Source organism: Nycticebus coucang, chromosome 14 (assembly GCF_027406575.1).
Source record: "Nycticebus coucang isolate mNycCou1 chromosome 14, mNycCou1.pri, whole genome shotgun sequence".
Lineage (NCBI taxonomy): Eukaryota > Metazoa > Chordata > Mammalia > Primates > Lorisidae > Nycticebus > Nycticebus coucang.
In genome coordinates this window covers 90,604,877-90,619,628 of record NC_069793.1, presented here as the reverse complement: position 1 = coordinate 90,619,628, position 14,752 = coordinate 90,604,877, and the positions used below count along the sequence as shown (strand labels likewise).

At 37.5% G+C, this 14,752-nt stretch overlaps 1 protein-coding gene across 1 annotated transcript in view; it reads right to left on the bottom strand.

Moving 5' to 3' along the window:
• Positions 1-14,752, bottom strand: part of CNTN5 (contactin 5) — a 1,447,249-nt gene that overhangs the window by 404,552 nt on the left and 1,027,945 nt on the right. Inside the window, exon 8 of the mRNA XM_053561942.1 lies at positions 2,271-2,474. Within this exon, the coding sequence (XP_053417917.1) occupies positions 2,271-2,474 (204 nt within the window). The remainder of the gene's footprint in view (positions 1-2,270; positions 2,475-14,752) is intronic.

The window sequence follows — 14,752 nt, the reverse complement described above, 5'->3', positions numbered from 1 at the left end:
AACAGAAGTCCAACAGACCATTGCACAAGAATACTAAATGTTTACTTCTTTGTGAAGGAGGTATCCACTTTGGGATTCTGACTTGAACATGGGCTGCCCTCCTTGGTAATGGTCAGTGCTCTGTGTAGGAAATGATTTAGCGTGTGAATGGAAGGTGTAAGAGCCTCCTCAACCTCAGGCACAATCTAAATGTAAGACATTATTATTGAGATGAGTAGTGTAAATGGTACTGATTATGGTTAGTCAGAAAAATGTTACACTTTTTTTAAATGCGTAAATTCTTCAGGAATCAATGTGCATATGTTCAGAAATTTTATGGAAATGGCTTGTAATCACTTTAATTCCAAACTTTTCATTAAATGACATTTAAAAATGTACGTTTTCCTTTTTATTTTCACTCGATACATATCTTACACCATTTTAAAGTTTGTATAAAATGCATATTCTTATATCTTATGTATAGTTACGGAACACACCATAGTGACTCTTAAATATGTGTTATCTTTCTCTGGCCTGACCCCATCCCTTTCTGGGTATTAGGAATCTATACCTGAATGCCTACAGCACATCCCACATAAATTCCCCATGGGAATTTTATCTCATCATAGCCCAAACTGAATTCCTCACGTTTACCCACTCCTCTACTCCTTCACCTTTTATTTTTTTTCTAGTTAGGAGAATCATTGGCCATTCAATAAACTATGTAAATGCTTTGAAATTGTTTTATATTATAGCTTTCTTCTACTCCAGAGCCCCGTATTTAATTAATTATCAGGTGCGATGATTGTACTTCCTTAATATCCCCGTTAGGTTTTCTGCTACATCATGGCTTTTGTTCAGCCTCTTACCACCACTCAGCTCGTTTCAGCAGTCTGATTTGGTTTCCTAGTCTCCATCTTTTCCCACCCATTTCTCCATACCATTACCTAATGGTGCGGCCTCTGGCAGGTCCTTCATCATTTTCACATTGGATTGCTATCGCTTAGGGATATGGCACTTGTACTCTCTACCTGACACGGTTATTACTATTATGCATATAGTATAGGTAGTATACAAATTGTGTGTGTACAAGAATGGAGAAGCATGAATCCTATGTACTCAATTTTGATATGAGGACAATTAAGGACATGGTGGAGGTGGGGGAGGGGGAGAGCAGAGAGAGAAAGAAGGAGGGAGGGGTGGGGAAAGGAAGAGCAGAGAGAGAGAAGAAGGGGGGGTGGGGCCTTGGTGTGTCCCACAGCTTTTGGGGGCAAGACATGAGTAAGAGGGACTTTACCTAACAAATGCAATCAACGTAACCTGGTTTCTTGTACCCTCAATGAATCCCCAACAAGAAAAAAAAATTGTGTGTGTAAATTGCATAGTTTATGAAGTCTAATGGACTTCATAGTTTATACACATATGCACATATTTGTGTGTATAAACTATATAAGCTATGAAGTCTATGAGAACTAAGTATAAGCAGTGAAAATCTTGCGATATAACTCTGGTCATACACTCTAGCAGTGTATGCTTTAAAAACAAACATATAAAAAGTGTTGACATCGTTATTTTTTTTAAGTCAAGATAAATCAGGATTCTCAAGTTCATTTCTTAATAACGTCTTCATAGCTTTTTCTTATTGAACGAAAGAGCAAGGTGCATATCATCTATCAGTGGTAAAATAGGACTTGACTTTTAGTGCAATGCTTACTGTAAATGTCTATAAATACAAATGAGGTGTTTAAATCTGAAGATACTTTAGGTACATGGCAATCCTTATAATTATGGAATCATCATTCCTGCCTGAATTGCACTTAAAAGTTAAAGTTCCAACTACTCTTCTATTGAAAAAGTAATAATAACAATCATAAGCATACCATGAAGTACTAAAGTTGAACATTCAATTTGAAGGCAGCTAAAGTAAAAATGTAATGAAAGTGAACCTATAAATGCTTACAGTTCATACACACATGCTATACAGAGTTACTAAAGAGCAAAGAACAGGACTGTGGAGTCTTTATTGTACTTCTTCTTTTCAGATTCTCACTCCCTTTCTGGCATTAAAGTAGTATTGTGGCAAATATTTCTCATCCACGGATCATCACCTTCCTATGTTAAAAATTTTATTGTAAGGCATGCATAATCTCAGACTGAAAGTGTAAAGTTTGTAAGTATGGAAAACGTATTTTTATTTTATTTGTAACTTCAAGTTTTTAGAAAAACACTAATACATCTTTGTTTTTTTGCATTGGAGATGGCTGTCCATTTTGACAGGCCAAGCAACTTACCATCATTTCGCAGAGTGAGTGGTGTTGGAGGACTAAGCACTCGAGCGTTCGTCACTGTGTTTTTAACCAGACAAATATAGCTGCCAACATCTGATGTTTGGACTTTAGAAATATAAAGGTTGCCTGTCTCCTGGGAAATGAACCGCCGGCTGTCTTCCGCCACAAAGGAAGGGAACTCATTAAATACCCAGCTATAGATGATCTCTGAAAATACACAAAATTCAGTTGTTGAAAGACACAGATTATTACATGAACAAAGCTCAAACAACAAAGCTTTTACTAACCATTTGATATATTGGGATGTTACACATATTTGAACCACCTATTTATGTCATTTGTATTTTATGTACAAAGGACTATTGCTCTTAATGACCATAGGAAGATCCGAAATATTTTTTCAGGATGCCTAGCTTTTAGCCACTCATTTTTTCTTTTAATTACAATATATACCGAATATATATTAGATACTCAGCACTATGATAACATTGAGAATTTAAAAAAAGAGAAATTTCCTATTCTCAAAGTTCAATTTAATGAATCATATTGATTGGTGAAAATAATCTGAGGGAGGAGATGCCCGAGTTACACTCATTACTGATGTAGTCAACACAAATTGGTTAATGATTACTATAGGCCAGGAATTGTTCCAAGTGGAAAGAAGGTCTAGGGTCTCATGGAGCTCTTATTATAGTGAGGAGAAACCAAAGACTACACATAAAAATAAGTGTATGTCATGTGGCAATACTGTAAAGAAAACCACAGGACCTTAAGAAAGCTAGAAAGTGACCAGCCTGGAAAGGACAAGTGGATTTCTCAATGCTCCTTCTGACTGCTGGGTGGAGAAGGACCAACCTGAGGACACAGCAGAGACCAGCAGAAGGGAAGTAGGAGGAAGCAGAAATACTATTTGCTAGCCTAGGCGGCCATTTTCAAAAAGTCACAAAAGCTACAAATCATCTACTCAAGAATGTCAGGGGCGGTGGTAATGGTGGGGAAATAGTGAGAAGTGATTGCTAGAAGTATTGACAAATAATTGCTGATGAATTGATTATAACATGTGAGAAGAAGAGAAAAGTCAAAGATTAGAATTTGGGCCCCAGGGATTAAGATACTAGAAGAGTCTATTTGCCTTGACTGAAATGGGAAGACTACAGGAAGAGTAGATTTTTGAAAATGTGTGAGGTGTGAAGTCAGAGTTTTAATTATAACAGAGGAAATACACATACTATCAGACATTCAACGAAAGAAATTTAAAAGAAATTATACTTTTGAATGTGGTAGCCAATCTACTCAAATCCCAATAGGCATTAAAATTACCTATATTCTTGCGGGAACAGATTCCAAGACCTTTTCCCAGAGTTGTTTGTTTATAGAGACAAGTTATTTGGATTTTTTAGAAAAGTTTAGTGTGTTAATCCCTCATACAGGAGGCTTGAAAAGCCCTGTTTTATGTCTCTCCCCACCACCCCTCTTTCTCTCTCAGACCTACCATGAATTGTCAAATATGACTTCATAACTCTGGCCCTGCCCCAGATCAAAAGAGCAGCCTAGCATTTCATCAATCTTTCTGGATACTGAAGCAGAGACTTGAAGATTATTCATCAATATGGACATACAATGAAACTTATTTTAAAACTTTATAGGTAGATAAGTTAACTGTGAACAGAATTTTTCCCAATCTATTACTACTTCTATTTCATGTTTTGCCTTAATGGAATTTATTACCAACATAATGTGTTCAGCAAAGATAAATCATTACTTTTTGCAAATTTGTGTTTAAGAAAGATGGAGTCATAGGCTAACTCCTAAGAAGGACCTGAAACATTTTCACACACATCATCTTAGAAAGATGTATCATATATAATCAACTGATCAATATTGAAAATTACATTCCAGGTCTATTCTCGTCCGCTGTGGCCCGCGCTGAGCCAAGGTTGCTGGGTGCCCGCAAGTGACTTTGTTGCCAGCCCGCCAGCTCGTGTCTCAGTGTCCCAGAGCTGCCGTGCCCCCTCCTCCAATGTTTTACAGCTGATGACAGTGGCAAGGATTCAAGGGCCAGAGGAAAGTGGGTGAGCAGAGACCCAGACACAGGACATCCTATCTTGGTAGTGGCCCTAGGGACCATGCTAAACCCTTTGACAACGTTCGGACCTGTGAGCAGCACTGCATGGCCCTCATCAGAGGACATGGTTAGGGAGGATGTAGAAGCGCTCTGTAAACTCTGCTCTGGGCACAGAAGTGGAAGAATGCTGTAAAATGGAGAGCAAGATGACAGCTGAGAAACAGCTTCCTTGCATCTGGGCACCATGAGTCTGGGGAGATAGGACTCCAGGCATCTCTGGCTGGCGGGATCTGCCTATCATCACCCCTGTTAGGATACAGAGAGTCAGCGAGAGACTTCTGGACCCCAAGAGGAGGACTAAAACAGTGGAAAACCGGCAAGTGGTTGCGTGTGTTCAATCGGTCTAAACCCACCCACAACTATAAGTTCAGTAGCAGCGAGATTGCAAACCGGAAAGGCCTTACCTGTGAACCGTTTTGGTGTCTTCGGACTTGGCACTCAGTTGAACTGCCTTGGGGAGAGCCTGTGCGGGCATGCGGAGAACTTTGGCCATTGTCTAGGGCCCCAGTCTGAGCCGCTGAGCCAGATGGAGCTAATAGTGTTTGGCTGTGGGTCACAGGGAGCCATTGTGAGCGATCTGCCCCGGCAACCTCCGCCCTCAGGGTCGCAGAGCTAGAATCAGGTGGGAGCTGGCAACCCAGCAACCAAGTAGCCTAAGGGTGGGGTCTGAGCTGCCTTGCAGACCTAACCCTCAGGGGCAGAGTGAGACCGGTTTTGGCACACTGGGTAAGTGGATAGCCACGTCAGCAGTGATTCCAGCGACAAGCACTTTTCTGGGAAAGCTTCTGCTCAGCAAGTTTACAAGTTCAAAGTGCCTTTTAAGTGGGCTGAAGAGAGATTTAGGGTGTCTATCTGCTGCGGTTTGAGAAATCAGCAGCCTCCAGTCATATCAGAACTGTGATTAACATCTCATACCCCAGAAGACCACATGTTGCCCAGACAATATTCAAGAACATATACATACTGCTTTGTTTTTCGATGTGTTTTGTTTTTTCTGTTTTTTTTTTTTTTTTTTTTTGGTTTGGTTGTTTTTTTTGTTTATTTTGATGTTGTTTTATTTTTTAATTTCAACCTTTTCCATACAGATCTTTTTCCTTTCTCATTTTTCCTAGTTTAATTATAATTTCCCATTGCTGCCTTTTTCAATAATTAGAACTTCATTTTTGCTAGTGTTTCTACCGCTATTATTTGGTTATTCACCCAATTTTATTCCGTAAAGTTTTCTTTTTGCTTGTTTTGGTTTGATTTATAGCATTTTTGTCTTTCCTCTCTACTTGGTGGAGGTGGGGTACTGTGTCAGATCAGGTTAGCAAAGAGCTGCTGACCCCAAGGGAACCACCCAACTGGGCACCCCAGAAGGTGGTTTTTTTTTTTAAGGTTGTGTCAAAGTACCCTACTGTACACCTATATTGCTCTGCCTCTCTTCTTTTTGTCAATATTCCTTTTAACCACCCCCTCTCCTTTCTGTATTTTTGTTTCTTTTCACTCAGTCCTCTTTCTTTCATCCCTTTCTTGCTCTTCAACCTTCTCACCTTTCTGGTCCTGTACCAAAAGGACTCATCTAACCCTTAGTCCTCAGGCACGAGAACTTAAACAGCAAGAGGAAGTAAAAGGAAAATTAGGGCAAGGAAACAGATAAAAAAAATCACTCATGAGGAAAAATCAGCAGAAAACTCCAGGCAACATGAAGAACCAGTCCAGAAAAACCCCGCCAAGGGACCGTGAGATAGCTACTGCAGAGGATTCCACCTATAAAGAAATGTTAGGAGTGACAGAAAGGGAATTTAGAATACACGTGATGAAAACAATGAAAGAAATGATGGAAACAATGAAGGAAACTGCTAATAAAGTGGAAAATAACCAAAAGGAAATCCAAAAACAGAATCAAATAAGAGATGAACGATATGAAGAATATAAAAAGGATATAGCAGAGCTGAAGGAACTGAAACAGTCAATTAGGGAACTTAAAGATGCAATGGAAAGTATCAGCAACAGGTTAGACCATGCAGAAGAAAGAATTTCAGAGGTAGAAGACAAAGTTCTTGAGATAACTCAGATAGTAAAAGAGGCACAAAAGAAGAGAGACAAAGCAGAACGTTCACTGTCAGAATTATGGGACTTTATGAAGCGTTCCAACATACGAGCTATAGGAATCGAGAAGGGGAAGAAGAATGCCCCAGAGGAATGGAAGCCATACTAGAGAATATTATAAAAGAAAATTCCCCAAATATCACTAAAGATTCTGACACACTGCTTTCAGAGGGATATCGGACCCCAGGTCACCTCAACTCTAACCGAGCTTCTCCAAGACACATTGTGATGAACCTGTCCAAAGTCAAGACAAAAGAAGAGATTCTGCAAGCTGCCAGGAGTAAGCTCCAGTTGACAGGGGCAAATCCATCAGAGTGACCGCAGACTTCTCTAATGAAACTTTCCAAGCAAGAAGACAATGGTCGTCTACCTTTAATCTACTTAAACAGAACAATTTCCAGCCCAGAATTCTGTACCCTTCTAAGCTAAGCTTTAAAATTGACGGAGAAATCAAATCATTTATGGATATACAAACATTGAGGAAATTCGCCACAACAAGACCAGCTCTACAGGAAATACTTCAACCTGTTCTCCACACTGACCACCACAATAGATAGGCAGCAAAGTAAGAACTCAGAAATTAAAGGCCAGAACCTAACTTCCACACCGATGCAAAAGATAAAACTAAGCAATGGACTCACACCAAATAAGATGAATAGAATACTACCACACTTATCAATTATCTCAGTAAATGTTAATGGCTTGAATTCCCCACTGAAGAGACATAGATTGGCTGACTGGATTAAAAAACACAAGCCATTCATTTGCTGTCTACAAGAAACACACCTGGCTTCAAAAGACAAATTAAAACTCTGAGTCAAGTGTTGGAAGACAATGTTTCAGGCAAATGGCATTCAGAAGAAAAGAGGAGTTGCAATCTCATTTTCAGATTCATGTGGATTTAAAGCAACTAAAGTCAAAAAAGACAAAGATGGTCACTATATTGGTCAAGGGAAACATACAACAAGAAGACGTTTCAATTCTAAATATTTATGCACCCAATTTAAATGCTCCCAGATTCTTGAAACAGACCTTACTCAGTCTGAGCAATATGATATCTGATAATACCATAAGAACAGGGGACTTAAAAACTCCTCTTACAGAGCTGGACAGATCCTCTAAACAGAAATTAAACAAAGATATAAGAGATATAAATGAGACCCTAGAACAACTGTGCTTGATGGACTCATATAGAACACTCCATCCCCAAGATAAAGAATATACATTCTTCTCATCACCCCACGGAACATTCTCCAAAATTGATCATATCCTGGGACACAAAACAAATATCAACAGAATCAAAAGAATTGAAATTTTACCTTGTATCTTCTCATACCATAAGGCACTAAAGATGGAACTCAACTCTAACAAAAATGCTCGAGCCCACCCAAAGGCATGGAAATTAAACAATCTTCTGTTGAATAACAGATGGGTGCAGGAAGAAATAAAACAGGAAATCATTAACTTCCTTGAGCATAACAACAATGAAGACACAAGCTACCATAACCTGTGAGATACTGCAAGAGCAGTTTTGAGAGGAAAATTCATTGCTTTAGATGCCTACATTCAAAAAACAGAAATAGAGCACATCAACCATCTCACAAGCCATCTTGTGGAATTGGAAGAAGAAAAACAATCTAAGCCTAAACTCAGTAGAAGAAAAGAAATATCCAAAATCAAATCAGAGATCAATGAAATTGAAAACAAGGAATCATTCAGAAAATTAATGAAACAAGGAGTTGGTTTTTTGAAAAAAAAAAATAAAATAGATAAACCATTGGCCAGACTAACGAGGAATAGAAAAGTAAAATCTCTAGTAACCTCAATCAGAAATGATAAAGCAGAAATAACATCTGATCCCACAGAGATACAAGAGATCATCTCTGAATACTACCAGAAACTCTATGCCCAGAAATTTGACAATGTGAAGGAAATGGATCAATATTTGGAATCACACCTTCTCCCTAGACTTACCCAGGAAGAAATAGAGCTCCTGAACAGACCAATTTGAAGCACTGAGATCAAAGAAACAATAAAAAATCTTCCAACCAAAAAATGCCCTGGTCCAGATGGCTTCACTCCAGAATTCTATCAAACCTTCAAGGAAGAGCTTATTCTTGTACTACAGAAATTATTCCAAAAAATTGAGGAAGAAGGAATCTTCCCCAACACATTCTATGAAGCAAACATCACCCTGATACCAAAACCAGGAAAAGACCCAAACAAAAAGGAGAATTTCAGACCAATCTCACTCATGAATATAGAGTGAGAAAATTCTCAACAAAATCCTAGCCAATAGATTACAGCTTATGATCAAAAAAGTCATTCATCATGATCAAGTAGGCTTCATCCCAGGGATGCAAGACTGGTATAACATACGCAAGTCCATAAGTGTTATGGACCATATTAACAGAGCAAAAATAAAGATCATATGATCCTCTCAATAGATGCAGAAAAAGCATTTGATAAAATCCAGCATCCTTTTCTAATTAGAACACTGAAGAGTATAGGCATAGGTGGCACATTTCTAAAACTGATTGAAGCTATCTATGACAAACCCATAGCCAATATTTTACTGAATGGAGTAAAACTGAAAGCTTTTCCTCTTAGAACTGGAACCAGACTAGGTTGTCCTCTGTCACCTTTACTATTCAACATAGTGCTGGAAGTTCTAGCCAATACAATTAGGCAAGATAAGGAAATAAAGGGAATCCAAATGGGAGCAGAGGAGGTCAAACTCTCCCTCTTTGCTGACGACATGATCTTATACTTAGAGAACCCCTAAGACTCAACCACAAGACTCCTAGAAGTCATCAAAAACTGCAGTAATGTTTCAGGATATAAAATCAGTGTCCACAAGTCAGTAGCCTTTGTATACACCAATAACAGTTAAGATGAGAAGCTAATTAAGGATGCAACTCCCTTCACCATAGTATCAAAGAAAATGAAATACCTAGGAATATACCTAACGAAGGAGGTGAAGGACCTCTATAAGGAAAAGTATGAAATCCTCAGAAAGGAAATAGCAGAGGATATTAACAAATGGAAGAACATACCATTCTCATGGCTTGGAAGAATCAACATTGTTAAAATGTCTATACTCCCCAAAGCAGTCTACCTATTCAATGCCATTCCTATCAAAATACCAACATCGTACTTTCAAGATTTGGAGAAAATGATTCTGCGTTTTGTATGGAACCAGAAAAAACCCCGTATAGCTAAGGCAGTTCTCAGTAATAAAAATAAAGCTGGGGGCATTGGCATACCAGACGTTAGTCTGTACTACAAAGCCATAGTGTTCAAGACAGCATGGTACTGGCACAAAAACAGAGACATAGACACTTGGACTCGAATTGAAAACCAAGAAATGAAACTAACATCTTACAAACACCTAATCTTCGATAAACCAAACAAGAACATACCTTGGGGAAAAGACTCCCTATTCAATAAATGGTGTTGGGAGAACTGGATGTCTACATGTAAAAGACTGAAACTGGACCCACACCTTTCCCCACTCACAAAAATTGATTCAAAATGGATAAAGGACTTAAATTTAAGGCATAAAACAATAAAAATCCTCAAAGAAAGCATAGGAAAAACACTGGAAGATATTGGCCTGGGGAAAGACTTCATGAAGAAGACTGCCATGGCAATTGCAACAACAACAAAAATAAACTAATGGGACTTCATTAAACTGAAAAGCTTCTGTACAGCTAAGGAAACAATAACCAAAGCAAAGAGACAACCTACACAATGGGAAAGGATATTTGCATATTTTCAATCAGACAATAGCTTGATAACTACGATCTATAGAGAACTCAAATTAATCCACATGAAAAAAGCCAACAATCCCATATATCAATGGGCAAGAGACATGAATAGAACCTTCTCTAAAGAAGACAGACGAATGGCTAATAAACACATGAAAAAATGTTCATCATCTCTATATATTAGAGAAATGCAAATCAAAACAACCCTGAGATATCATCTAACCCCAGTGAGAATGGCCCACATTACAAAATCTCAAAACTGCAGATGCTGGCGTGGATGTGGAGAGAAGGGAACACTTTTACACTGCTGGTGGGACTGCAAACTAGTACAACCTTTCTGGAAGGAAGTATGGAGAAACCTCAAAGCACTCAAGCTAGACCTCCCATTTGATCCTGCAATCCCATTACTGGGCATCTTCCCAGAAGGAAAAAAATCCCTTTATCATAAGGACACTTGTACTAGACTGTTTATTGCAGCTCAATTTACAATCGCCAAAATGTGGAAACAGCCTAAATGCCCACCAACCCAGGAATGGATTAACAAGCTATGGTATATGTATACCATGCAATACTATTCAGCTATTTAAAAAAATGGAGATTTTACATCCTTCGTATTAACCTGGATGGAAGTGGAAGACATTATTCTTAGTAAAGCATCACAAGAATGGAGAAGCATGAATCCTATGTACTCAATTTTGATATGAGGACAATTAATGACAATTAAGGTTATGGGGGGAGGGAAAGCAGAAAGAGGGACGGAGGGAGGGGGGTGGGGCCTTGGTGTGTGTCACACTTTATGGGGGCAAGACATGATTGCAAGAGGGACTTTACATAACAATTGCAATCAGTGTAACCTGGTTTATTGTACCCTCAATGAATCCCCAACAATAAAAAAAGAATTAAAAAAAAAAAGAATGCTATAAAATGACAGGCCTCTGCTTATGTTCAGTGCATGGAGAATAAACCACATTCAAGAGCCAGCATATTTATTTCAAAAAAAAGAAAATTACTTTCCTTTTTTCCAAATGTTCCCTTTGATTAATTTTTATTTGTGCTTAAGTTCATTGGAACTTCCAGACGCAGTATAACATCCTGATTCAATTTCACCTTTGAGACAGTTTAACTTGAGGAAATATTTAACTTTTTGAAGTTCAGTTTTCTCATTCATAAGATAGGAATATTTATTAGATTTTAAACCAGCTAATACAGCTTAGAACTTAATATATAACATGTGTTCATAAAATATGAAGAATAGAATTTCTGTTATCATCCCACTGCCCCGGAATTATTAGGTTAGGAGCCTATGTGCACCGTTTATATATAAGGAAAACAGTACAGAGGATGTAAAACAACTCTGAAAAAAATCACAGGTAAATATTATTTCATCTTTTTTTCGTCGAAAATGTCAAAGTTGAGTTACATATTGATTCTAGGAAAGATTTAGCCAATATTTATTATTTTCAAGGCATATATTGTCGTCCTAGCAGGAGTCTGAGAATTTTGAAAAGTTATATTGCACTAGCTCATAATTATAGTAGGAATGTAAGTCCTCCTACTGAATGAGGAGTATCAAAAGCTTTCAACTATTTTACAAATGGTTTATAAAGAACACTTTTTTTGTGGATATGGTTATGCAGTTGGTGGTCGTTAGTCCACTTGATAATTTATTAAGAATTAAAAAAGAGTATCCATCTGGCTTTACTCAAAGGAAGCCCATGGAGTATAGTAAAACTAGTTCAATCAGTTCTCACACAGTTCAACCAGAGTATAAATTGAAGGCTTCTCACATTTAACAATATGAAATCCTCTAGGTGTTATAATAAAAGTTACATGCATCCTTACGGACATTTTAATATTTTCACGTTTACTTTAGATTAGATTTTGCTAGGATTTTTCTGAATTTGGGGTTTATATTACTTGAAATTTTTGGAAAAAGGAAACAACTAACAATTAAAAGCTACCATTCATATTTACTGTTATTTGATCTTTGACAAGCCAATTAAAAACATTCAGTGGGGAAAAGATTCCCTGTTTAACAAATGGTGCTGGGAAAACTGGCTGGCGGCCTGTAGAAGACTGAAACTGGACCCACACTTTTTACCACTGACTAAGATAGATTCTCATTGGATTAAAGATTTAAACTTAAGACGTGAAACTATTAAAATACTAGAAGAAAGTGCAGGAAAGACTCTTGAAGAAATCAGCCTGGGTGAATATTTTATGAGGAGGACCCTCCTCCCCGCCGGCAATTGAAGCAGCATCAAAAATACACTAGTGGGACCTGATCAAACTAAAAAGCTTCTGCACAGCCAAGAGCACAGTAAGTAAAGCAAGCAGACAGCCCTCAGAATGGGAGAAGATATTTGCAGAAAACTCAAACATATTAGCAAGAAAAGAACAAGTGATCCCATCTCAGGCTGGGCAAGGGACTTGAAGAGAAACTTCTCTGAAGAAGATAGGTGCACGGCCTACAGATATATGAAAAAAATGCTCATCATCCTTAATCATTAGAGAAATGCAAATCGAAACTACTTTGAGATATCATCTAACTCCACTAAGATTAGCCCATATCACAAAATCCCCAAACCAGAGATGTTGGCGTGGATGTGGAGAAAAGGGAACACTTCTACACTGCTGGTGGGAATGCACACTAATACGTTCCTTTTGGAAAGATGTTTGGAGAACACTTAGGGATCTGAAAATAGACCTCCCATTCAATTCTACAATTCCTCTACTAGGTATATATCCAGAAGACCAAAAATCACACGTTAATGAAGATATTTGTACCAGAATGTTTATTGCAGCCCAATTCATAATTGTTAAGTCATGGAAGAAGCCCAAGTGCCCATCGACCCACGAATGGATCAATAAATTGTGGTATATGTACACCATGGAATATTATGCAGCCTTAAAGAAAGATGGAGACTTTACTCTTTCATGTTTACATGGATGGAGCTGGAACATATTCTTCTTAGCAAACTGTCTCAAGAATGGAAGAATAAGTATTCAATGTACTCAGCCCTACTATGAAACTAATTTATAGCTTTCATATGAAGGCTATAACCCAATTATAGCCCAAGAATATGGGGAAAGGGAATAAGGAAGGGAGGGGAGGCTGGATGGAGGGAGGGTAATTGGTGGGACCACACCTACGGTGCATCTTACAAGGGTACATGTGAAACTTACTAAATGCAGAATATAAATGTCTTAACACAATAACTAAGAAAATGCCATGAAGACTATGTTAACCAGTTTGTTGAAAATATTTCAAATTGTATATGAAACCAGCACATTGTACCCCATGACTGCATTATTATTCATGGCTATGATATAATAAAAAAAATAGCAAAAAAAGCTACCATTCATTTAAACACTATTTATTTTATACTGATAATATTTTATTGAGTCAATGTTATATAAAACATTTTTAAAATAGAAAAAATGTATTTTCACAAAATAGGCATTTTCTCAAATATTACAGGTAAATGGGTAATTTGGAGCTCAAAAATGCTTATTCATCTCTTTAAATGAGTTTTCGCTCTCATCTAGCAAAGCATTTCATAATTCCAGGAAGTATAAGAAGCAGCAATGGTACACCATAGAACAGGTGACAACCTGAGTTTGCCTTGGATTTTTCCTGTGCCGAAAATGAAAATATTGAACCTAGCTAAATATTTTTATTTTTAATATCTCAGTTAACTATCTCCTGTAAGTTCTTTATTACCTATTCACATTTATTTAATATTTGTTTCTAAATTTACTCATAAAAAATAAGCATATAATTGTAACTACAATGCCATAGTCCGGGGATTATATAGTAATTCAGGAAGAAGGCAGAGAATAGTTGGGTTTGGTGCCATGGCCTCTAGATTTATATACCATGTTGTTTCCTACCAACTGTTGTGGCCCTCAAGAACAATTGAATATATACTGATTTACAAAATTGTAAAAATGTAGTAGTTTATTCATTTCAGAAGATATTGAGACTAATGAACTATGATGTTTTCCATTTTCTAAGGTTTTTTTTTAATGGTATGTTTAAATCAATTAAAATGTTTTAAATTGTTTTAAAATTTAAGTTTTGTTTTTAATAAATGTTTTAAATTTGGTCAGCGGTCCCTATGTTAGCAGATAATGACTATTTTTGAGATATTTGCATCTCAGGTGCAACTCAGGTAGTGAAGAGCTCCCTGAGATTGCTTTTGTGTTTTACCAACAGTCCCACTCAGGATGTATCTGCTGGGGATCAATTCTTATGTTAAATTTTCCTAGCATGTTTTTCCTACTATGTGGTAATATGCATTTCTAGCAAGTTTTGATACTATGTGGTAATATGCATTTGACCCACAAACCCACGTGCTATGTAGGCCTTTTGTTTCTTGTGGGAGAACTTTTTTCTTCCTCTCTTGAGCCAGTGAAAGTCATTCTGTTCCACTAGATCTCAGTCATCTGGAGCTCGCCTTGATGTAGACATTGCTGTTGCAACACTGCTTTCTAGC